The 26392-nt window shown below is 39.6% G+C and overlaps 2 protein-coding genes across 9 annotated transcripts in view; one reads left to right on the forward strand and one right to left on the reverse strand.

Moving 5' to 3' along the window:
- The window catches only part of CMSS1 (cms1 ribosomal small subunit homolog), a 387357-nt gene that overhangs the window by 203034 nt on the left and 157931 nt on the right, over window positions 1-26392 (forward strand). For 3 of the 7 annotated variants that reach the window (XM_043511400.1, XM_043511367.1, XM_043511375.1), the window contains exon 2: window positions 11148-11193. The exons of the other annotated variants lie outside the window; for them this stretch is intronic. Coding sequence is in view for 2 of the 3 variants with exons in the window: in XM_043511367.1 (XP_043367302.1) it covers window positions 11148-11193 (46 nt within the window). In the remaining variant the exon portion in view is untranslated. The remainder of the gene's footprint in view (window positions 1-11147; window positions 11194-26392) is intronic. 7 annotated transcript variants of the gene reach the window in all.
- The window catches only part of FILIP1L (filamin A interacting protein 1 like), a 287759-nt gene that overhangs the window by 166167 nt on the left and 95200 nt on the right, over window positions 1-26392 (reverse strand). The gene's annotated exons all lie outside the window — the stretch shown is intronic.

The following is a 26392-nucleotide window of genomic DNA, read 5'->3' on the forward strand; positions in this document are numbered from 1 at the left end:
TCTGTAATCGAGTGACCAGAGAGATTGAAGTGTTCTCCAACTGGTTTTTGAATGTTATATTTCTTGACGTCTGATTTGTGTCCATTCATTCTTTTACGTAGAGACTGTCCAGTTTGGCCAATGTACATGGTAGAGGGGCATTGCTGGCACATGATGGCATATATCACATTGGTAGATGCGCAGGTGAAGGAGCCTCTGATAGTGTGTGGCTGATGTGATTAGGCCCTATGATGGTATCCCCTGAATAGATATGTGGACAGAGTTGGCAACGGGCTTTGTTGCAAGGATAGGTTCCTGGGTTAGTGATTCTGTTGTGTGGTGTGTGGTTGCTGGTGAGTATTTGCTTCAGATTGGGGGCCTATCTGTAAGCAAGGACTGGCCTGTCTCCCAAGATCTGTGAGAGTGATGGGTCGTCCTTCAGGATAGGTTGTAGATCCTTGATGATGCGTTGGAGAGGTTTTAGTTGGGGGCTGAAGGTGATGGCTAGTGGTGTTCTGTTATTTTCTTTGTTGGGCCTGTCCTGTAGTAGGTGACTTCTGGGTACTCTTCTGGCTCTGTCAATCTGTTTCTTCACTTCAGCAGGTGGGTATTGTAGTTGTAGGAATGCATGATAGAGATCTTGTAGGTGTTTGTCTCTGTCTGAGGGGTTGGAGCAAATGCGGTTATATCGTAGAGCTTGGCTGTAGACAATGGATCGAGTGGTATGATCTGGATGAAAGCTAGAGGCATGTAGGTAGGAATAGCGGTCAGTAGGTTTCCGATATAGGGTGGTGTTTATGTGACCATCGCTTATTAGCACCGTAGTGTCCAGGAAGTGGATCTCTTGTGTGGACTGGTCCAGTCTGAGGTTGATGGTGGGATGGAAATTGTTGAAATCATGGTGGAATTCCTCAAGAGCTTCTTTTCCATGGGTCCAGATGATGAAGATGTCATCAATGTAGTGCAAGTAGAGTAGGGGCATTAGGGGACGAAAGCTGAGGAAGCGTTGTTCTAAGTCAGCCATAAAAATGTTGGCATACTGTGGGGCCATGCGGGTACCCATCACAGTGCCGCAGATTTGAAGGTATACATTGTCACCAAATGTGAAATAGTTATGGGTGAGGACAAAGTCACAAAGTTGCTACCAGGTTAGCCGTGACAGTATCGGGGATACTGTTCCTGACGGCTTGTAGTCCATCTTTGTGTGGAATGTTGGTGTAGAGGGCTTCTACATCCATAGCCAGACAATCCTGCTGTCAGGGTGCCAGTGCCTGAGATGATGGGGCGTCCAGGATTTCCAGGTTTATGTATCTTGGGTAGCAGATAGAATACCCCAGGTCGGGGTTCTAGGGGTGTGTCTGTGCGGATTTGTTCTTGTGCTTTTTCAGGGAGTTTCTTGAGCAAATGCTGTAGTTTCTTTTGGTAACTCTCAGTGGGATCAGAGGGTAATGGCTTGTAGAAAGTGGTGTTGGAGAGCTGCCTAGTAGCCTCTTGTTCATACTCCGACCTATTCATGATGACGACAGCACCTCCTTTGTCAGCCTTTTTGATTATGATGTCAGAGTTGTTTCTGAGGCTGTGGATGGCACTGTGTTCTGCATGGCTGAGGTTATGGGGTAAGCGATGCTGCTTTTCCACAATTTCAGCTCGTGCACGTCGGCGGAAGCAGTCTATGTAGAAATCCAGGCTGCTGTTTCGACCTTCAGGAGGAGTCCACCCAGAATCCTTCTTTTTGTAGTGTTGGCAGGAAGGTCTCTGTGGGTTAATATGTTGGTCAGAGGTGTGTTGGAAATATTCCTTGAGTCGGAGACGTCGAAAATAGGATTCTAGGTCACCACAGAACTGTATCATGTTCGTAGGGGTGGAGGGGCAAAAGGAGAGGCCCCGAGATAGGACAGATTCTTCTGCTGGGCTAAGAGTATAGTTGGATAGATTAACAATATTGATGGGTGGGTTACGGGAACCATTGTTGTGGCCTCTTGTGGCATATAGTAGTTTGGATATCTTAGTGTCCTTTTTCTTTTGTAGAGAAGCAAAGTGTGTGTTGTAAATGGCTTGTCTAGTTTTTGTAAAGTCCAGCCACGAGGAAGTTTGTGTGGAAGGTTGGTTCTTTATGAGAGTATCCAGTTTTGAGAGCTCATTCTTAATCTTTCCCTGTTTGCTGTAGAGGATGTTGATCAGGTGGTTCTGCAGTTTCTTTGAGAGTGTGTGGCACAAGCTGTCAGCATAGTCTGTGTGGTATGTAGATTGTAATGGATTTTTTACCTTCAGTCCTTTCAGTATGATGTCCATCTGTTTGCATTTGGAGAGGAAGATGATGTCTGTCTGTATCTGTGCGAGTTTTTTCATGAAGTTGACAGATTTCCACTCTATACGGCTAAATTCAGTGCCTTGCATAATGACAGGTTTCAGAGTAGCAGCCGTGTTAGTCTGTATTCGCAAAAAGAAAAGGAGTACTTGTGGCAATGCCCCTCTGCCATGTACATTGGCCAAACTGGACAGTCTCTACGTAAAAGAATGAATGGACACAAATCAGACGTCAAGAATTATAACATTCAAAAACCAGTTGGAGAACACTTCAATCTCTCTGGTCACTCGATTACAGACCTAAGAGTGGCTATCCTTCAACAAAAAAGCTTCAAAAACAGACTCCAACGAGAGACTGCCGAATTGGAATTAATTTGCAAACTGGATACAATTCACTTAGGCTTGAATAGAGACTGGGAATGGATGAGTCATTACACAAAGTAAAATATGAAGTGAGCTGTAGCTCACGAAAGCTTATGCTCTAATAAATTTGTTAGTCTCTACGGTGCCACAAGTACTCCTTTTCTTTTTGCGAATACAGACTAACAAGGCTGCTACTCTGAAACCTGTTGTTTCCCCATGGTATTTCTCCACCCCACCCCCCACTGTTCCTCTGATATTCTTGTTAACTGCTGGAATTAGCCTACCTTGCTTGTCACCATGAAAGGTTTTCCTCCTTCCCCCCCCTGCTGCTGGTGATGGCTTATCTTAAGTGATCACTCTCCTTACAGTGTGTATGATAAACCCATTGTTTCATGTTCTCTGTGTGTGTATATCAATCTCTCCTCTGTTTTTTCCACCAAATGCATCCGATGAAGTGAGCTGTAGGTCACGAAAGCTTATGCTCTAATAAATTTGTTAGTCTCTAAGGTGCCACAAGTACTCCTTTTCTTTTTGAAGATTTAATGACGATAGCTTAACAGCAGTAATGAGCTTCGCTGTAGGACCATAAATCCTCAGATTATTGGCGTTCCCTAGCTATCCTGATATGGGTGTGTGTGCACATATGCTATAAAAATATAGGCAAGTTTGTACCAAAGCCACTGGTGTTTGAACCATGCTGTCGGTTTAGACATATCTCAGCTGAGGCCCAGCCTGCAGCTACAACTCTTTCAGGGAAGCTCATTATAACAGTCGATTCCTTAACAGAGTTAGGGCAAGGTCCTTTTTCTATTATTCTTTTATATTTCTTTAAGACAGATTTCTTACAAGCTCTTTGTAGTGCGTACAGTGGAGTTAGCCACCAGGTGTGTTAGAACTAGGGCATAATTCTAAGAGATGCCAAGTGGTCTTAAGTCCTGGTTAAAGAGATCACTGGGGCATGAGGACAATGAACACTGTGCAGAAAGTTCTCAAACTTTTGCAAGCTTAGCACATTTCCTGCATCAGATTATCATGAGGTCTTTGGCACGCTCATACACCCGAATTTAGCATATAGTAGCACTGTGTCTACTACTATGTGTATAAACTATATAAACAGTAAGCATTTTTTACACAACATAATGCAAATTAAGTATAACAATAGAGGCTAATAGTGAAAATTTGCTGTCATTTTTCAGCCAGCTCCTAGTGTTCAACATGTCGAAGCCTTAATGTGGGACGCAATGTGTGGAAAAAGATCTAAACTGCTGGACATAAAAAAAGGACGTGTGGAAATTTAAAATGCCCTGGGATTCATTCTTTTAGTGAAAAATTCTTTCTATAACCTCAGTTTCATAATCCTTAATTTTTGATATTTTTAACAATAAAAGAGAGGGAACACAATGTTTGTTTGGAGCAAAGACAATGTTGGAACTGAAATGAATGATATCCCTCTAAACAATGTTCACTTGAGAAGTATGGGTAAGAGAAACTATGCTTTGTAGTAAACTGTGTAATTCCCTGAATTGTACCTGACACAAACTGTACTGATGGTTGAAAATAAATGGTATAATACATAGTTTCTGATTGCATTATTGAAATGCATATTTTAATGAGAGGAGAATTTGTCTAGTTACACATTTAAGGTAAAGTTATACTGGACAATTCATTTTAATGAAAATAATGTAAATCTGTAAGGGTATGATTTTTAAATTCAAGATATTCTAAAATCATGGAACAAATTCTGCTGTATTATTTGTGAAATGTGTGGTCATGAAATTAAAGATTATCACAATGCATATACACAAAGGGACAGTGTTAAAATTCCATGTGCAACCTTAACATTTTTTGCATTTTTTACATTTGCATTTTTACATTTTGCATTTTTTCCTATTAAAAAAAAATCTTTCGTTTCACTGAGTTACAAATAAAACCATGAACGTTGAAAGAATTTGAAAATCTAACTTACTCTTCACCACTTAATTGTATGCGAGTTTTTTAAATAACTTAAAGCTTGAGCAATGAAACAGGTTTGGTGTGTTTCACTTTCTTGTTCTTATGCTAACAATATGTGGCTTGCAAAAGTTTCAGAAATGAATAAGTAGCTTTTCATTGAAATGTTTTAAACTTGTTCAAAAATTCTAAGATTTTGTTTATGTTCACCAAAACCAAATGTATAGCACAAACTCTCTTCAATAAAGTAAAAATCAAAAATAAAATGTAGATATTTTCACTCTAGTATGTAAAAACCCTTCACCTGAAATCTTGAGGAAGGACTTCACCAGCAGTCCAATTAATGTTGAATTGAAATTTCACTTAGCTACTTAAATTAAGTAGGTTTCAGAGTAGCAGCCGTGTTAGTCTGTATTCGCAAAAAGAAAAGGAGTACTTGTGGCACCTTAGAGACTAACAAATTTATTAGAGCATAAGCTTTCGTGAGCTACAGCTCACTTCATCGGATGCATTTGGTGGAAAAAAATTAAAAAATTAAGTAGCAAACCATATGCAAATAGCCCCATTCAGCGTTCCTTATGCAGTCAAAACTCCTCCTGAGTTGGGAGTTCTGAGTAAGGAAGGGCCCAAAAGCAGGAAACTAAAGACTGTCCTGGCTCAGGTAACCTAATAACAAGTGTAACAAGCCAAAATAACCAAGTTACTTTCATGGCCTGAACTATAGTGCATTGTCTGCAATTATTTGATTACCTAATTCTTGGTTTCTGCAAGGGATTTATGTACTGTTTACACATGACATGCCTCACTCAGAACAAAAATAACTTGCTTTGCTCAATGTTTTTATAGTGTCTTGCCTTCACATGTAGTTTGTCTATAGTTAGTGCTGTTCACCATCACTATTTTTACCTTAATCACTAGGTTTGTTAACATATGTAGTTAGACATTTTTTTCCAGTGAAGGTTGCACCATCTTTTAGTGTTTCATTTTCCCCAGAGCTTTTCATTTTACAGATTTTCTTGTGTTCTGTTTGGCAAGTGTTTAAAATGCAACAGTGGCCAACAACATTACAGTATCCCTCTCTTTGTCTCTAAAAGAAACCCTGTGATGTCGCTTCAAAAAAAAGCAGAAAAAATCCATCTTTTATTAATAAGAGCAAGTATTATTGTATTTCTATTGCCATTTGCAATGTATAAATCACAATGATGTAGTAGTAAGAACAAAGGAAGCACGCAAATGACTTAAGTAGCTTGACATTAGATGGTGCTACTTTATGTTCTGTAAAGAATCCGTGAAGCCTCTGGCTCCTGCTCTTCCAATTGCTAGCCTAGAGTTTGCATGCTCAGTCTGTAAATTAATCATATGATCAAAAAAACAAAAACAAAAATGAAACCTACACAAGTACACAACAGCTGTCATTCATCAAAATGACCCGGGGATACTCAAAAGAAAAAAAGAAAGGACAATCTCAAGCAGATAGAAACAGAGCAACCAAAACCAGGAAGCAGATGGTGATGGCAGTCATGTGCATGCCAGTCAATGGAAGTGCCACATATGTAAGCACAGATGTAAAGTAGCTAAAATATACAAAGAGAAGCAGTGCTGTAACCTAGAATCAGGATCCAACATTCAAAGCTTAGTATTTTACTGAGGAGAGTTGTCTTAGGTCAGATTGCTCCCTTCTGAACTGTACTTTTAGAGTCTTGACTCAAAGTAGAAGCTCAGATGCCTTTGGGCTCTTGAAGACTCCAGGCAGTAGTTCATCCTCCACATTTTTCCATCTGTGTTGATGTGATGATCAACATCTGGTTTACCTATGTGCGAAGGAATCCAAATCTCATTTGCCAAGATGCTCTTTTGACATGTTCTTCAAACCTGTCCTCACAAGTTGGAGTTGGGCCAGTTATATGTACTTTTTGATGGCTAGATTGAGGCGCAAGCAATTAAAGTGTCCTTTTCCTTCTTATTGCTCTCATACAGCACTACTGCCAACTTCCTTATTGCAGAAATTGCAGCTTGTCTTTCACTCTCTCCCAATTTGGCAACAGTTTTTTTTTTCAACACCATTCCAAATAGGGATGACACAGAGTCATATCCTGTTACTGTGTGTAAAGGAGGAAATATGTTGCAGAAGTCAGGAGTGAGTGCATCACAAATTGCATGCACAGGTCTGAAGTGACTGTCACAATCAGCATCTGGACACACCAATTGAAGAACGACTAGCCTGAACCCCAAAGAATAAGCAATTGAATCAGCTGGCTGGAACAATACAAAACGGAAAAGAAAACCCCAGTCCTGGGCCACGTCTGCACTACCACTTATGCTGGGAAAATTTATGTTGCTCAGGGGTGTGAAAAAAACACCTTAAGTGATGTGTTTTGCTGGCATAAGCACTCGTGTGCACAATGCTATGACAGTGAGAGAGCTTCTCCCACTGACATCGCTACTGCTGCTCATGGAGGTGGTTTTATTATGTCGACAGGAGAGCTTTCTCCCATTGGCATAGAGCTATACGAACAATCTTACAGGGGCACAGCTGCATCAGTACAGTTGTACCCTGTAAGTTTGCTTCTGCAGACATGGCCTTAGGCTATGGCCGCACTACAGAGCGTACACTGGTAGTGCGGACATCGCGAGAGGCAACAGCTAAGGTGGAATTGTTAAGCTGACCAGAGAGCGCTCTCTCATTGGCTTAGACTGAGCATCTTCACCAGATGTGCTATAGCAGTGCAGCTGCGCCAATGTTAATTTGTAGTGTAGATCTCCCCTAAGAGGGGAGGGAATTTCCTATACCAGAAGGAGTTTGAAATGGACACCCAGAAACTGAGGGCCAGCATCAAGGTGGGGTGCTGTCTGTGAAATGCTCGATCCCCTTTCTGATGGAGGTACGCTGGGAAACTGTTCAGAGAAAATAGATAACATATTAGAAAAATGTAAAACGTGAGGTTCTGTCTTTGTTTATTTTTTGTGTAACTTGCTTTTCCCTGACTATTTCATCTTTGAATCTGTGATTTTTCTATCAAATAAAGCTTTTATTTATTTTTATCTGAAGCAGGTCACTGTTGTGCAGAGTGTGTGTCAAAGTGAATTGATGATTGGGGGCAGGTTTCAATCTTTTAGGGGTGATGAACCAGATGGAAAAATGTCTGTGTCTGGTAATTAAGAACTGGGGGTAAATGGATTTGGGGAGAATCAGAATTGTAAGGGCTGTTGGGGTCACCCTGCAAAGAGTAACTAGGATGGTGGAAGCCAGGGTGAGACTTTTGTGGTGTCAGGGCTTGGGTTTGTAGCAGCATAGCATTAAGGCACTCGAAGTAAAAAGGCAGGTGCGGACAGCACCCCTTATTGGTCTGGGTGATCTCCACGATGTCACAGCAAAGCTTGTCAGTTGTGCTGGTAAGGGTACCTGCTCCAATCCATATATTATCTGTGCTCCATTTTGGGAAAGGAGTGAACAGCAAAGACCAAAACACCTGTATCAAGTGATCTAATTACTATGCGTCCTTTGACACCAGGAGATCCAAAAGCAATCCTTGTGTCCACTTCTTCTTGAGTTCTGTGCAAAGCTTGGGCTTTTTCACACATCTAATGATGATGGACTTTACTACTTCACCATTGGAAAAGCCTCCAGTAAGGAGGAGAGTTTGTGTTGGGTATGCTCCTGCACTCTAAAGTGCGTTTTGAACCATATATTCAAAGAGGAATTTTACAAGTGACTTCCTATTAGATGCTGTGTTTAGAAACTTTTTCCATGGAGGCACAGGGGCATCCACCAATCACCTGGTATTTCTTTCATACAATCTTATATCCTGTCTGGTGTGATCTTTCTGCAATTTTCACAGTTACTGTTGTCAGATCTGTCAAAGACTTTGATTACAGAATTAGCTTTGTCATATCCTTTTAAAATATGCCTCAAGTACTCAGCGACCAATTAATCAAATGTGTGGAATTTGTCTCCAGCCATAATTTGTATGACAGCCCTGGCGTCTGATGTACACTGTGGTTTCTTTGTTGTATGCTCTTAGCTCATGGATTCTTTCAGTTTGAGCTTCCAGCTGATGCCTTAATTCAACTTTGTCTGTTTGTTTCGTTGTGCCATCAGCGTGGAAGAGGGACATAAATTCAGGTTGTATTGAATGATTAAGAACAGTTTCAATTGAAACATCATCTTTGCATCTTGGTAAGGACAGGGCTCAGCGGAAAACAATTTCTGGACTGATAGCTGCCGTGATTGTCTCTCCCTTGCTAGGCTTAAATTTGGTCATCTTGGCCATGTCAGCAAATGTTTGAATGCCATAATTCGTGACTGGGCTGAAGAAGCTGTAGTGTCCCCTCACGATCAAATGCACCTCTCACAAATCTCTCCATTTGTTCTTCACCAACGTCTGCTATTTTCCGTAGAGACCCTTGTATATATGATGTTACTTGCAGTCCAGTAGACATGTTGTTAATTACCTCTGGAAGTGATTCAAGGTCAAACGGGGTTGTCATATTGTTGACGACATGGTAGGTAAGAACTGTAACATGCTTTTCATCCATCTTCAGTGCAGAGACAAGGACTTGTTTGTGGACTTTGTCTTCACAACTACTTGTTAGGCTACTTTGTTCTCTCATAACTTTTTCATATTCATAATATGAAACTGTGCATTGTCATCTCTAACACTGATACTGATCTGTGTATAACTATCACTGAATTAAAAAGCTAGTTTCTAGAATATTTCAAAGGATAGTGCTGCATGCGTAGGCAATTACAAACTGGAACCTTCTACCAGGCATACTAGATGCTACATTGTATGTACAAAAGCTTACAAATAGAGTAGCATTACATTAGGAATTCACATACATTTATATTTATCCACTCTGCCGTACAAACTGAGGGCATGCAATCTACTGCTACTGGTGCACAGCCTTCGGTGTGAGACTGATCTGGTTATCAAATTTTAGTTGAAAATATAGAAAACTTGTGAGATACTTTTAAGAATTAAGAATATGTGATGTGAAAACTCTTCGTGTTAGTATATTGCAAAATATTGATATTCACCATTTTTGCCACATGCTAAACAGCATCATCATTTCTAGGAGAAAAAAAAACTTGCCCATGTAAAACCAATAAAAATCTTTTAATGCATCATCTTTTGGTAGCTTTGACCAATAAACATCACATTAAGGTATTGAAATTAACTTAAATAGTAAAAACTGTAGTCAGTCATGTTGCAGTGTTTCTGGAACTATCTAAAAAAGGACATTTTCTCATTTTGGGTACCATTGTTTTACCTCTCCTACAGGCTTATGGCACCACGTGGTAGCTCTCCATCATACCTCATCTAAATGGACATAAAAATAAGCTTTCAAATGATGTATGATGTGGGTGTGTGAAGTATGGGTACATTAAACTCCAAAAATATGGCCCGTTTTTGGAGGCTTGCCTCACGCCTACTATATCAATGAGGAACAAATAAACCAAGCCTCCAAAACGTCCTTGCTTATGGAGACTTTAATTTCAAATCAAGTATAGGAACAATCCTGTTCGGATTTTACTGTGGATTTAGTCACAGGTTTCATATGACCCTGTTCATAAAACATGCTTTCCTTTCACTAGAGACCACTGGTTGCAGAATAACTAATGCTCGCTATGAGTATTTAGGAACTGCAAAGAGTTTTCAAAAGCAAAAGAAGCCAAGATTAATAAACACAATTTTAAAAATTATTTTTAAAGAAAAAAACTGATTTTTCTTAACCTATAATAAGTAGAGCTGGTTGACATTTTTCATTTTGAAACTTTAAGAAACATTTTTGGAAAACTAACTTTTGTGAAAAAAATTCAATGTTTTAAAAATTGTCTGATTTTTTTTTTTTTTAAATGAAAACTACTTGTTTATGTGTGTGTTTTGGTCCCCAGCCCATTTTCTCACTTTGCCACTGTAAATGGAAAAGAAGGGAGTGGTGCAGTGAAAATGTAATTAGCTACAAAACAAATTACTTTGATCACCGTTGTTTACAAAAGTTGACAATTATTTGGAATCAAACTTCAAAATTCAGCATGGCAAGGACATGCAAAGACACTGTGAGACATATGCCTCATGATTGCATATAAGAGCCCAGGCAAACCTGTCTGAATTCAAATAAATATATAGTATTGCTAATTTTTTAAACACCGTAAAATCTGAATGAAGGACCTTCATCTCCAGCAGGCAAGCTTCTCTCTTAAGTGATCACTTTGAAGTCTCCACATGTGGTTCTCAGTAGTTTTGTTTGAATTTTAGTTGAAAACCCACCTCTATTAAGTAACCTTTTTTTTTTAAACTGGTCCCTTGGGTTTCACTGTACTAATACAAAATTTCCTTTATTGATTGTTTGTATATATAGCAGTCTCCCTGTTAATGTTAATTATTGTGTCAAAAAAATGGCAATTTCCTGTCCTGATGTTAGCTTCTTGTTTTCTTTGGGTTGTTCCATAGTTGTCATGATATCCACAATTCATTATTTTGGAATTACTGGTGTTTTTAAACTGTGATATACATAGTGATGATTTTTACTTTTCTTAATTGTAGGTAAGAACACTTCTTGCAGTGCTTTTGCCCTGGAATTTCTCGTTTGGTAAAGTATTAACCTATCTCTATTAAAAGCTTTGACATTTTACCTTTCTGCTTTTCAAAGTGGGGCTTGCCTTAGTAACGGCACATGGTTCTCTGAATCATAGCAAAAAACATGAGGACAAGATGATTACCAAGTAATTATACATGTTCTTAAATGCTTGTTATAAGAGCATTTGAAGTTTCATAGCAATGCTTTTGTTGGTTTTCATCCCCATTTTCTATGTTAAAAAAGTAGCATATTAAAGGAGTTTATAATTAGCAGGTACAGAGGAGGCTGTAACTTGTTTAGGCCCCAATTAAATGAGATATTTAAGCACATGGGTAGTACAGGATTACTCTTTTGCTTAAAGTTAATCACATGCTTAAGTACCTCCATTGAATCATGGTTTTAATGATGAGACAAAGGGTCGCAAAAGCAGGATTTCAAACTCTTGTTCTTTTGAGTAGAGCACTCTGATAGGCCATTATTTTCTGGATTCTTCAGCAATGGAAGGGACCTCTCTGCTATATTTCTCCTCCCCCTCCAATCCCTCCAGTTATTGACTCTAGAATTAGCTATTGTATGTTGGGATGATAGAATTCTAGGAACAAGACCATTCATTTAGAAGTTGCCACTGGTTCTCCTAGTGAGAGGAGAATTGATACATTGTGGAGAGTATAAACTATAAATACGATTTCCTGTGTATTGGACACAGTTTGCCAGTTGCTGGAAACTTTTTTAGAAAAGAGATCTTGTCTGGTTACAATTCACAATTAACGTATGGAAATTGACTTTTGGTTGAAAACAGCAGGCCGTTTCTTTTTGCCAAGGATACTGTACATTGGTACATAGTATTGCAGCGCTGATGTTTGTTTTTTCTATATGTATATAGTTTTAATTAATCATCAAGAGGCCTATGCATGAGGTAATGCTGGAAAGAGACATTTTAAATCCTGTAATTCTTCATAAAGAATTATGGAAACACTGATACTGCTATCTCCTTTGTCAAAACTATGTGTCACTTGGACAGTATGTAGCTGTTTGCATCTGAGGCAAGTGAGAGCACATTTTCTGTGCTTCTGTATACTGTGTATTCCTCAGGGTTTTGTATGTTTATAGAGGACTAAAAATAAAATAAAGAAGTAATGTAATACATGCTGGAAAATGAGATCTCCTTGTCTTTAAACTATACCATCTGAATTTTCATAGATTTTAGGGCTAAAAGAGACCATTATGATTATATAGTTTGGCCTCCTGCATAGCGCAGGCTAAAGAACTTCATCCAACAATCAAGTGATTATTGGAAAAAACTTATTTGGAATTTAGCCATTAAAATCAATGCAACTTGTGTGGCTAAGTTCTCTAATACACTGAAGATACAGGTGTGCTTCTTTCCTGTCCTTCCATCTGTTAGATGATTTGATGGTGTTCTCAGGTTAACACTGGAGGCTACGAGACAAATTCTGGGAGCACGTTGTTCATCGTTGCCAACAGAAGCAATTGCACAGCAGGAGGAGGAGCAAAGGGCAGGAGATTTTCACGCTGATCTTTGCTGTTGCCAAAATCTTCAAGCCCTACCTCACCTAAGGAACATGGTCTTCCCATTTGGCTTTTGTACATACGTATACCCCTGACCTGGCAATGTCCCTTACGCTCAGCTTCCCTCCTTTGCAGATTGTTTCTGCTTCTACCAAAACTGCCTGGATGAGTTTGTGGTAGGGATGGTGGAATGTTCCTGCTATGACAGGGACCCCATAACCCTGTAATATTGATGATCATCTGTTCTGGGTGGTGTAAGAGTAGAGGCAGCGTTTGGCCTCAGAGGCATGTACAGTTTGTATACGTATGCTATGCACAGAGTACAGATATATATGATAAGAGTGTGTGTAATTTTCTCTAACCTATATTCCAAGGGTGGCCAAACTGCGGCTTGTGAGCCAGATGCAGCTCTTTTACAGGTAAAGTGTGGCTCGCGGAACCCCCCACCCCCATTCTCCACCTGCCACAGTGGGGAGTAACTCAGAGTTTCTTCTCTGTGGTAGGGTGATGGGACTAGGGGCTTTTGCTAGAGACCACTGGTGCCTGCTGAGAATGGGGGTTTGGGGGCACAATTTAAAGGTTCAGCCCCCCCCAACAGCTTGCATCATGCCCCCAAGCAGACCCTCCCTTTTACCCTCAGCGGCCCCTCCCTGCAGCTCCTAGATGTTTGCTGCTTTCCCTCCCTAGGGCCGCCGCTCCCAGCTTGCCGGCTCCAGCAGCTGCCGCACTGGGAGGGGGGCTGGCAGCCCCATGTGACTGAGTGGGGCCAGCAAACCCTAGCAAAAATCGGGGGGTAGGGGGAATGATGTGCCCCCACATGTCCCCCATGTGTCACCTCTGGCTTCAGCCCAGTGTGGGAGGGGTGTGTCTGGGCTTCAGCCCACGAGAGGTGCCTGCCAGAGTGCAGGGCTTAAGCCCTGAGCCACGGCAGGCGCGTCCTGGCTCTCAAACTTCTGAAAATTGTCCTGTGAGACACGGAGGGTCAGTTAGTTTGGCTACCCCTGCTATATTCAGTTAGCTTTTAGTCTACAATATGTTTTCTTTTGGTCTGGCTTTCTGTAAGCACAGATAGGATAGAGGTGATTCTATGAAGAATTGTAAGACTTTTGTGAGGGCTGTTTTCTCTATGGTTTATGTGGGTGCTCTACTGGGTGTAGTCCAGATAAAAAGAAAGCAATTAGAAATCCAACAGCCTGAATACAGCAGCCTGATTAAGCTGTAAACCTGCTCTCTGAGTGATGCCCGATAGACTGAAACAACCATTTCCCCTCAAAACAAACAAACATTTTAGTGGAAATTCATTATGTAGCTTATAAACTTTAAAAAAAAAATTTAAATTACTATAATCCAAATCCTTCACATTAAAATGTGATCTTTTAAATTTTACTCTAAATATTTTGGTTTCTTGTTTTCAGTGTTCAATGGATATCCTTATTTTGTACAGAGAGTATCTCCTGCTAATATGTTGGAAGAGTTAAATCCAAACTTAAATTATTAATATATTGCATCAATTGTTCTATAGCACTTATATTTTCTAGTAGGATACTAATTTACTGCCAGAAACATGACTCAGAAGATCAATAGCAAGCAATCTGTACAAGTTTATACAAGAGAATGAAAATACTTCATTCCTTGATGCTTATCAAAAGCATCAGGCTTCAAAAGCACGTTACTAAAATAGAGCTGTGGGTTTGCTCTAGGGAGATCACCTCTTTTAATTTTTACTATTGCTTGCAGAAGTAATTTTGGGAAATCCTGGGGTTTTGTTAGAAGATCACTGGTCACTTACTGGTGGACCCAAATGCTATCCTTTAATGACGATTATTCGTTATGTTTCTGTCCAGACAAGTAGTCATTTCAAACCAAATTTGATTTACAAACTAGTTTATGGCACACAGTAACAGAACTAAGGCTTCAGGTTTGTGTCCTTGATTCTTTTAATTGCAAATCAGACTAACAGGAGCAATAGTTCACAGATTAGATGTTGGTCATAGTTTAAAAAATGGTTTATATCAGGTAGGCAGGTGTTTGCGGGAAATGGTGGAAGAGCTTGAGAGAAGATCTTGATTTAATAATTATGGGCCAGAACATATCCCTGATAGGGTTATTCCCACATAGGGGCAGAGAAACTTCATGAGATTGTACACTCAATGGAAATCATCCCTAGAAGTGTGGGGGGGTTTGCACCCCCCATGGTAGATAGCCTGGAATTCCACTCTCTTAAACCAGCAAAAACTTACAGATCCACAAGTCCTTTGCCTTCACACAGGGTCCCAGCTCCCCTCAGGTGCTCTGACTGTATGAATCCCTGACCATCCCAAAACTTGCCCAGAAGAAAGGTAGGTGTTCTTAGCTGCAGAAAGGAAATCCTGAAAAGCTGATGCCCACAGGGTCAACTTGAGTTTACTCCCATTTTTTTTCTTGAAGGGGAAGGGGAATGCAATATAATGGAGAACAGCTGTTCCAGCCTTTCCCGTACATGGGTTCCAAGACCTGCACAACTTCTCCAAAAAGGGTTTGGTGGGATTGTAGAATTAGATTAACGATGGAACGGAAGTCTCTTCCTCCCACCCTTATGCCACCTGCTCATATAAGGAATTCTACAGTGCATCCCTGCAGTATGGTTTTTAACAGGAAGTCTGACCCTCATTGTTTTCTGAAAACTCTTATAATGTTGTTTATTTGCTGTTTAAATAAGGACAAGTGGAAAAGGATAAGGAGAATGTGAATATTGGGTTTGGAGGTCCATTTTTCTTTAGCAGATGAATTGCAGTTCTGTGTTTGCTGCCTGTTGAAACGGTGATAATATGAATTACGATTGGTGGAGATTAAGGGTGTGATTGTGTACAGCAGAGGTGTGGCACACAAAATAAAAAACAATGAGCAGAACCCGATCCTGCATTGAGTGCTCGTGTGCAGCCACCAAACTACTTGTGCTTGGTAGGAAGAATAAGGCCTAAGAGTGAAGCACATAGCTAACCACCTCATTAGCTATCAAGACTATACATAACTCCATGTCTCCTCGGATGCTGTCAAGGGGCTTGAGACTTACTGCTGCTTAAATTGTAGGACTACGCCTAACACTTGCCATTACTTGCTCTAGTACATAGCCTGCATAAACACCTGAGCTGAAGTGCAATAGATCTGTGTTTCCTGCTGTGCCCCACCAGGGACGTGTGGGAGCAAGGCTTGTAAAGGAGAACAAAAGGGAGGAAAATTGAGTAATGTTGTGCTTTTCAAGTAGCGTGCAGCCCTGTGAACTTAGCTGCTGGTTTGTAGGCACTGTAATGCCTGTGCACCTGACTCTAGATGAGAACTAGTAAGAAAATATGACTTGGATTATTTCTAGAGGTCAGATCCTTTTGAACATTCTGTGCAAGTGACTCCAGATTCACTTTTGGCCTTAACACTCTACCTTGTCAACATTCCTCCAGTTCTATTTGTCATGACTAGTGCATGTTGGGTGCAATGTTATCTTGAACTAAAATATGTCCAGCAAAAGTTTGGAAGGATTCTTCTGTCCACTTGCTTACTCTGCATGTACTTGCATGAAGTCCATTTGCAATGTCTTTGTAAACTTATTTAGGCACTACATTAGATAGTCTTGAGTGTGGGTTGGTTCATTTTGACATCTAATAAATTACAATATTACAGTAAATTAAAACTCTTCCAGGATTTTCATTGGTTAACGTTTGGTACAACAGATGTCAGAATTAAACTGGTACTGAACTAACATAGATATGTGTCTCCTTTTCTGTGTATTCCCATTTCTTCTAGGTTGCTGTATTATGCTTTTTATAGAGAGCTAGCTCTTGGGTTATTGGCTTAATATTTCAAACACTGCATTTGTTGGTGCAATTGATGAGTAAAATATATATATATTTGAAAACAACCAGTAAAAATAATGAACAAAGCTCAAGGTTTAGGGGAAAAAGCCCTTATTGTTTAGCAAAGAAACCTATCTCAAAACTCATGCTTTTTATGAAATTGTATTTGGCTTTTGATTTGACATCTTGTACATAGTAAATGATTGTTGCACTAGCAGCAGGATATGTAGCCATTCAAAAAGCTTCTTGCATTTCCACTAATGGAGACCTTAGCTGGATAGCATCCTTCAGTTGGGCTTCAAATGTTTTGACGTTTCATAAACTTCTGCTTTCAACACAACCCACAATTAAAAAAAAAAGATAGTGGGTCACAGATGATCAGTAAATGCAGAGAAGATTTGGTAACAACCTAACTAATAAGGGCTTTTCACTTTTGAGTTGATTGCTCTGGTTTGACCAAGTTTTTGCTATAAACTGTTCAAAAAGTGATAGTAAACCTAATTATTCCTACTAATTTACCCATCACAAAGTATTGTTCCTTTATTTTCATTTTTTAAAAAAATATTGCTTGTCAAAATGCTGTGACGACTAGTTGGTTTTAAGCAAACAGAGACTAGCTCTGAAAAGACAGTATATCTGAAAGTCGAACATGGATGGCAGTTCTTGGCATTAGAAGGAGTTAGAAACCACAGATTGTTTTCTCATTGGATGAAGAGCTTAAAGCAGTGTAAAGTTAATTGAAGAATTCCTTGAAAGTGAAGTCAGACTAAAATAAAAGCTTCAGGTCTGTAATTTAGTAAATGTGAAAGCTCTGTAAGCAGCAGTGAAGCTAAAAAAGATTGAAAAGAACATATTTTAGTAAACATATCTGGCTTGTGTTATGGATTGTCCTGTTTTAATTATTTGTCTGAATAATGTAGATATGCAGTAGGATCTCTAATTAGGTGAAGTTTGATTTATTGAGCTGGCCCTATATAAACCATGATGTCATGCTGAACTGCACAAAACTACAGCTCGGCTCTTGCAGTTTAAAATTATTATTTTTAACTTTGGAATGCTTCAGTTTTGTGTATCTTGGTTTTTAGCTTCATGAACTTAAGACAATCTTTTTTCTCTGACCAAAATGTTTTCTCGCAATTTAATCAGCATGAAAGAACTATTGCAGTGGACTTCGATGCACTGTCTTTACAATAAATATTGTTGTTAATTAAGGAGAAAGGGGCAGGAATGTACATGTTAGCTGTCTGAGTGATTGAGGAATAGGAACAATAGGTACTGAATCAAATTTTGCCAAGTGTCTAGATGCTGATTGTATCTGTAAGTATAGGAAGGAAATCCAGGATCTACAAAGCATGAAGTAATGCACAGATTTGCCATGGGAATTTAAATGTGTACTCAGGATTGTCCAAGGTGTTGATAACTTTATGACAGTTGCTAAGAACCCTCAGCTCTTAGGTGTCGGAGATGAGGCAGTTAATATGTTGCAGTACTGGGAACCAAATTATGAATTTTCATTCTACACATTAAATTTACGGTAAACCTGAAATTCTTGGTGCTGCTGCCTAAAACTTGCACTCTGTTTCTATCTTTAAGAGTCTTAGCATACTTTTGATGCTATAAATGAAAATAAAAATATTCAAGATTTGGACTGCATTGTTATCTCATGTAATACTACTGAGTATATGTAGAAACTCTTATGCAGTGGGGGCTAATTCTGAAGCCCCCTTACTCAGATGTTGTTTGGTATTTTCTTATTTCCCATTGGCTTCCATGGTAGCTTCGCCTTTGTAACCACTGAGTCAGAACTAGGATCACCCCACCCAAATCAATATCCAGGAAGAGAGTAGGGGGCCTTCCACACTTGGATCTTCCCACTTTTTTATGGAAAGGGGGAATCAGTCATGTTTATGATATTGTTCTTTCCCCTCTCTGGGACTTGCAAGGGTTCCTCTACAGGTGTGGGGATGGGGATGGATAGATGAGTGAAGATGGGGACCAGAGGGTACACACAATGTTTCCCTTCCAGCCCCATGAAACTTAGTCAGCAATGACAATGCAACCTAGGACTTGCTAATCTTTTCTTTGGCTATGCTGGGGCAGCCGTGGCCAAGGAGAGTACTTGATAGCATGAGTGTAATGGAGCTGCGATGCTAGGAAGCCAGGGATAAGATCCAGAGTTGATGATGGAGAATGGCTGCAGATGTCCCAGGATATACCGTGTTAGGGGGCAGGCCCTGCGGTCTTTCTTCAGAGTGGGGGAGGCAAACTCTACTTCCCCAGTGAGATGTGAGGGGGATTTCCAAGAGGGGAACCTCACAGAAATTTCTTCCCATGGGTTTTACTTGTGAGAGGTGGTGATCTGGCCCTGAAAAATCACTTCAGGATAGAGCCCTGTGTATGTTGAAAATAATGGACCTTGCTTAAGTGAATGCAAAGCGGTAATGTGATGAGGACCCTTAGTTATACAACAGCTTACTGTATTTGTCATATAAATTATATATAAACTGTATATCAAAAAGGTTCATAAACAGCCATAGGACTTCTTGGTGCAGTTTTTAAAAGGTCTTTTAAAATCAGTGTCACTTTTTACAGTTGGTTGTTTTTAAATGTATGACCACTTGTTAGCCCTTCCACTACTTTGTTTCAGTGTAGTTAATGAGGTTTAGAGGGGATACAGTGTAGGAGAAGAAAGGAGCATGTAGTATAGATGGTGTCAGTTAACATAAATGGATAAAAAATATGCACGAGTTTACTAACAAATGGTATGTACAGTGGAAAGAAAGTCTGTTTGTCTCTGAGTTCAGTTTAGGAAAACATCTATCCCTTATTTGTTTTGACTTCCAAAAGTTGCCAGGCAAACAACAAACTGAACCATTTAGAATAGGATTACTATTTAATCTTTTGAGTGCCTTCAGATATCCAATGTACAGTCAGCGATATGGTATCTGTAATTCCTTGATGCTGTTCTATCATAATATTGACAGAAATTGGAGAATTGTAACATCATGCTTAAGAGTTTCCATTTCTTTTATTGCAATTCCAAAACAGATTTTGCACAGAGGCTGAAATATTCCCAGAGAATGACCATCTTTACACCAGACAGAGATCAGCTGGCTTCTGGTTTAGAGACAATCTGTGAGATTAGTGATAGATTTCAAATAATTCAATTATTAGATTCATGTGCTCTGTTGTGATAGGAACACAAAAAAATAGTTAAATGTGAACCACTATCTAATTAAGAGATTGTGTGAATGGAACCTTGTCATAGGATAGTGGGGTCCAGCAACTGGACATTGATCCTGGGGTGCTGCTCAGTTACAGTGACTTTCATTCGTGTGTTTGTTTGGATTTTTTATAATGCTGACATTGGGCTTGAGCCCAGAGTTTGCTGTTGATCCTGTACCACAGCCTGCTCTGGAACTGGTTTCAGAAACAGAGTCACTTCATGCTTCTCACTTGGAGCCTGTTGCTGGCTCCTAGCAGTCCCCATGCTGGATTCAGGAGACAGCAGGGCACCATTCCGGCTGGCCAGGTCGTCATGCAGCATGGTTGGTTCCGTGCTGAGCTCAGTGCCCAGCCCCCGTCAAACTAATAAAATAGGCATGAGATTGGCAAGTTGCCAGAGGTGCAGTTCCGGTCCCTGGTCTTCTGGTACTCATTCTTGAGCTGCAAATCCACTCCCATCAAGGGGTCACTGGTTAGGTAAATTTGCAAAGCTGTCAGCTTTTAGCTATCTGCTGGTATGCATGGTCATCCCTGGTATCATAGGTTAGCATGATTTGTGTGTAGACGGAAGGCAGGTTAGGCTTGAGCCTGAGTCTAAGCCTGGGCTTACATTGCAGTGTAGACATACCCGAAGAGACATAGAAGAGAAGGCCTAGTCCATGCCTCGTGGACTTTTAAAATCTAAATCAATGTACCAGTAGTTGTTTGTTATAGACCAAATGACTGATACAGATGTACTCATTTTGTCTGATAGCTTTTTGTCTGACATTTAACTGCTGTGTTGTTGTTTATGTATTTGTTCATTTTGTATTACCATAGCACCTAGGAGCCCCAGTTGTGAACCAGGACCTCATTGTGCCAAATGCTGTAAAAACATTGAAAAAAGCACTTACTCTAAGATTGTCAGTTTATTGTATATTGGAACAAGTTACCTAGGAACATGGTGGATTCTCCATCAATCAAAGTCTTTAAATTAAGACTGGATATCTTACTAAAAGGTATGTTATAGCCCATCAGACATTACGGGCTTGATGCAGAAATTACTGGGTAAGGTTCTATGCCCTGTGTTTATACAGAAAATTATACTAGATGGTCATTATAGTCCCTCCTGGCCTTAAAATTTTGGAATCTGGTTGCTGGATCACACAGAATCTTCTAAAACCATTGTCTATGTGAAATAGGACCACACAGCTGTATCACATCTGTGAAATTCTGCTTCTTGCTATAAAGCCAGTGGAGATCACATGGTGATGAGTGACAGTTTAAGTGCCTAGTTTGGTAGGAATTAAATACACTCCTAGATAACTTTGAAATTGTTGAAAGATCATCAACTGTAGGCACTTAAATTACAGTGATTTCGGTAGCTTCCCTTTCATTTCATTTTACAATTTAAGGCAGTCTAGTAGCATTTGGGGGAAAAAAGACTCTTTGCTAATGTGTGAATGAAGCTATTTGATCCGCATTTAGGCAAACAAACCACACTGGCGGTAGTGCACGAGGCCGCTCCAAGCAAGTTGAGAGAAAAACTTTAGCTAAGGGAGCTCTCTGAATGAGAAATCACCATGGGAATGTCTACACTGCAATTAAAAACCCACGGGCTGGCCTGTGCTAGCTGGCTCAGGCTTGCGGGGCTCAGGCTCAGGGGCTGTTTAATTGCGATGTAGACATTCGGGCTCAGGCTGCAGCCCAAGCTCTGGCACCCTCCCACAGCCTGAGGTCCTGTAGCCCAGGCTCCAGCTGCAGCGTAGACTTACCCTAACGTGACATTCAGTGAAGGGCAGGGGAAGGAGTGGATTTAACAGCAACATAACATCAATGGGCCTCTTGGTGTTGATCGCTAAAGCCGTTGTCTAGAGGAGGAGTTGAAGGCATACTTTGCCTCTGCTGGTACCCCCTCAAGCTGTGCCAACTCTGCAACTTAAAGTTGTGGCTCCCTACTGCACCTAGGGATCCTCTGACTTCAACTAGCGTTTCGCCTGAGTAAGGACTGCAGGATTTGGCCCAGTCGTTATATCTGAGTTTAGATAGCAATATTAAATGCTTCACATGCGTTCATTTAACCTAACAATACCTCCTCTAAGAGGTAGGTTTTCACAGGTCCGGAAACGGACAGACAGATGATGTGACTTGCCCAGAGCGGCAGAGGGAGTGTATTTCAGGATCAACTCCCTGTGGCCCTGGCTCCGGACACCATGCCACTAGAAATTCGTAAAGTACTCAAACTTCATGTTGTCTTTGACCACTGTAATTTAGAATAGTTTCTAAACAGAGCAGACATTTGTAGGTATCTCTGCATAATCCACATCTGTTAAATATAAAAGAACTACAGTTAAGCAGTCATATAAATAAAGCATATAATGCCGTTCTGAGGTTCTGTTAACTTCATAACCCATGTGAGAGCTGCTTTCGTTCATTTATTGCCAACCTCCCAAAATGCAATTTTCTTCTTGCAATTTTTTCCTATTTCAAGTACCAGAAAAAGTTGTGTTGTGCATCAGTGTGACACACATTGACAGTAATCTCTGTGTCCTCACGTTAATAGTGCGATTTTAAATGCACACAACTGCTCTGCTTGACTTTTTTTAGTCATCATCCGTATATTGTAGTTGTATAACATGCTACAGTATGCAATTATATCACATATTTATTACACAAAAAGATAAGGATTTCAGTCAACTGCCACTCAGGAAACTCAGCACAATGATATCCTTAGGAACCCTACATGAGCTGACAATTACATCACTTCTCAGAACAATTAGTCATTTTTGTCCCACACCCTTAAATAGTTACCACGCTTAAACTTTCCTTCAGGCAGTTGTTACCCTGTGCCCCATCCTCAAAGAGACCTGACAGAATGTTCAAGGAGGCAGGAGTGGAGAATTCCCAACGCTTATCAAGTGTGAGAAAGGTTGGATGTTTACATGCAGTGTTGTGTAGGAGCTTCTGTTGCCTTGCCCTGGAATAGGCCCTAAATTTACGTTCACAGAATGGCATGCTCACAGTGAACAGCCTTTGCGCTGATCAAAGGCTTCAGATCCACTTCAGTTAACCACCCACAAAGGCAAGCCATTAATGGCCTTGTCTGCTGTGAACATTATCCTCTAAGAGAGAATTCTAAAATGGCTTTATTGAAAATGACAAAAATGGATAATTTAATTAAACAAATTTATTTTTATGAGATTTTAAAAGGATGCTTTTATTTTTAGTAAACAGTGTAAGAGCCTAGTTTGGTAGGAATTAAACACACTCTTAGATAACTTTGAAATTGTTGAAAGATCACCAACTGACCTGGACTGGCAAGAGGATTCGCACCTGCTCTGCTCCTTCCAAGAGAGGATCACTATGTACTGCTGACATCTGATAGTTCTTGAGGCATTATCCCTGGTTGACACACAATGCCTCCACTCCCCTTCTGCAAGAAGTTTGGGCTTACAGGCACAATCTAGCTCTAACAAACTCTTAGAAACAGTGCCATGGGATTTTCTCAGTATCCTTGAAAAGAATGTCCCCTCCCCCACACTATTGTGCAGAGGGTGCCATACTATACTGAAGAGTCGGCTGTGTTTCATTGTTATAGTATGAAGCCCTTGGTCAGCTTTAGTCTGAAAGGAGCTAAATGTAAACCACACCTGAGTATGAACATCTAACTTACTGTATTTTTTTTTTCTAGACCCATTCTCTAACCATCCTACCCAAGTCATGAAAATCAGAGTGCTGTAGATAGGAATTAAGTGTTCCGATGCATTTATTCCTGTTTGGAATCTATGTGCATGGTAATGCATGTGAAAGTGTCTTCTCATCCTCAGACTGTACTGCTTTCTACTTCTGTAATACCTACAGTCTGATGGTCCCAAGCTGCTTTTCAATCGATAATTAAGCCTGCTATTGCTTCTGTGATCATTAAGTATATATTCCCATTTTTTCTGACACAGAAATGACAGCACAGTGGCTCTAAGTGACTTTTTCAGTCTTACTGAGCAAGTGAACAGCAGTGTCACCAGCATGCGCAATTCTTGGCCGTCAGTCATCTGTTGAACCTCTAGACTGTGCTTTCTCCCTATTGTATAGTTAGTATGTTGCATATAATGAATAACCAGAAACGTTTTTTTGGAGCTGATGGTAAACGGCCTTGCTGTAGCAAACATATTTGGAACAGTCAGTAAACTGAGAGAGGTCAATTGTTAGTAATCAATTAGCACTTTGTTAATTAACCTAATAATACCATCTAAATGGGACTGAATCCTTAAAGGTAATATGCTGGTGCACTGACATCCTGTGTCATAGTCTTATGAGCAGATTTCCTTATCAGTCAAAACTTAAAGAGAAACATTTTTTAAAATTGTTGATAGAAAATGTCTTCTATTTAAGTGCAGCCAGTGAGCTTTGGATTAAGGCCAGGTAAGTTCTAATATTCCAAAATATATAATGTTGATGGGAAGAGGTTGATAAGGAAATACAGGTTTTAGGGTTTTAGTTTTGAGTGTACAAATGCAAAACTTCCACTAATGTACAAAGGGGTCAAATCTTGCTTACGGCAGTAGTGTGCTGTTCAAATAAATAAAACTTCGCTGTGTGAGTAAAACAAGCAGGATATAGTAGCAAGTTTATATTAAAGACCAATATGTGGAATGTTACATTCATAGTAAATGAGCTATAATTAACTGCCAATATTCTTGTTTTTCTTCTTTTTTATATCTGATTGTTCAGATAGGCCATTAATTCTGGGGGTATTTTTCTTATATCATATGTGGGTAGAAGAAAAATTGTGCTAATCAAATATGAAATAAAAAATAATCCCCTCATTTGTTTTTGCAATAATGATTTTGGATGGATGCTACCTATTTCTTTATATTTTAAAACAGTAAATGATTTTCAGATAGTTCTATCACATAATCACACTTATTTTTGGTTTCTTTTTGCCACTTATTTCTTGGGTTTTTTAAAATTGTCCTTTTTTGTAGTTTGAGAATGCTGTAAAAAAATAATTTACCTGTGGCAGGAGTTCAAAAGTTATTTCTTATTTGGGAGTGAAGCACAGTTTTCAAACAGCAAATGTCAAATTTAGCATTCCTCAGACTTATGCATTTTTAATCTAATTTTTAAATAATCTAAAATTTAGATCTAGACTAAGCATAATAGTAAAATAACCTGTGTCTCAAATGTGTAGTTTGCGGAGTACCCACATGACTTCAGTGGAGTTGAGAGCACTAGCTACTGGACACAGTTGAGCCCAAGATGAGAAGAGAGGCAACTATCCCTTGTATATTTTTTTCCTGGCAATATTGATTAACAGCTTTTGTAAATGTTTACTATAGGTTTTGTTTTAGGGGATTTAGCAGTGTTGCAGAGGAAGATGTTGATTTAAATTGTTTGTGCTTACCTCCTTAATTCATCATCACTCAGTTTAATGTGTAAAATCTATTATGCTATCTCTTTCACTTCTGAAATATGGGAATGTTTTACATTCACATTCTCAGTAGGATGTTGCCACAGAACAGTCCTGATAATGTTTCCTTGCTCAATGAAAACAGAAGAGACTTTTTGTTTGCTTAAAAATGAAAAAAAAAAAAAAAGATTTCATCAAAAATTTTCAAGTCAATACCCTTGGTAGGACTCAGATACTTGCAAATAGTGTAGGGTCATAAATGGTTGTGAAGTGTTTTTTAAAGTCCGTCAAGAAATCTGAACTGCATTTCAAGTAATTTGTTTTGCCTGATGTTTGAAGGATTTGTTTCCAGGAATTTTATACAGTCTCTTTGTCTCGGTGCAACAAATCCTGACATGTTTTTGATACTGTATGTGTGGGACAATTGGTGGTAAAGCTGGTCTGCTGTGTTATGATTCTCTGTTCCAAATGTTAGCTGATGTTGAAACTGAAGAGCAAACAGATTTATCTGGGAAACAGCAAAAAAGGGACTTGAAAATACAAACCAATTATGAATGGATTAAATGAAATATATGATGTTCCTCTTAAATATGATGCCATTTAATTTGAAATTAGTAGCTTGTTGACCTTTTAAAACCTCTTGTGTGGGTTATTGCCATATAAAGCATTAGAAACGATGTCAGATTAGGTTAGATTCACTGAGATTCTGCCTGTTTACCTTGAAGGTGGATTTCGCCCTCTTCCCTCAGCATTCACTTTATCAACAACCACAAAAACTAGAATACCATGCTGTTAATTATATTATGTGGTTATGGCCTTTCATATGGGTCATAAATACTATGCAAAAAAAAATTTTTTTTTTTTTTTTTTTTTTTTACAAAATCCTGATTAGTCAAATAACATACTGAAGGTAATCATCCTCTACTCTTCATTAAGGCACTGATTCAGGAAGGTACATATGCAGGTGCCTGACCTTAAGCATATGAATAGTCTCACTGACTTCTGATGTGTTTAAGTACCATGCTGAACAAGGGCCTACAGGCCATTTAGTACCTCTGAGGTTTAGGCCTCTAATTCAGTGTAGCAGCCAATTATCTAAGGCTTGGTCAACTTACTTCAGTATAACACACCCTGAGCTATGTAGTTATACCAACCTTAACCCCGCCCTGTAGACAGTGCTATGCCTGAAGGAGAGCTTCTTCTGCTGACATAGCTACTGCCTCTTGGGGAGGTGGAGTTATGA

Source organism: Dermochelys coriacea, chromosome 1 (genome assembly GCF_009764565.3).
Source record: "Dermochelys coriacea isolate rDerCor1 chromosome 1, rDerCor1.pri.v4, whole genome shotgun sequence".
Classification (NCBI taxonomy): domain Eukaryota; kingdom Metazoa; phylum Chordata; order Testudines; family Dermochelyidae; genus Dermochelys; species Dermochelys coriacea.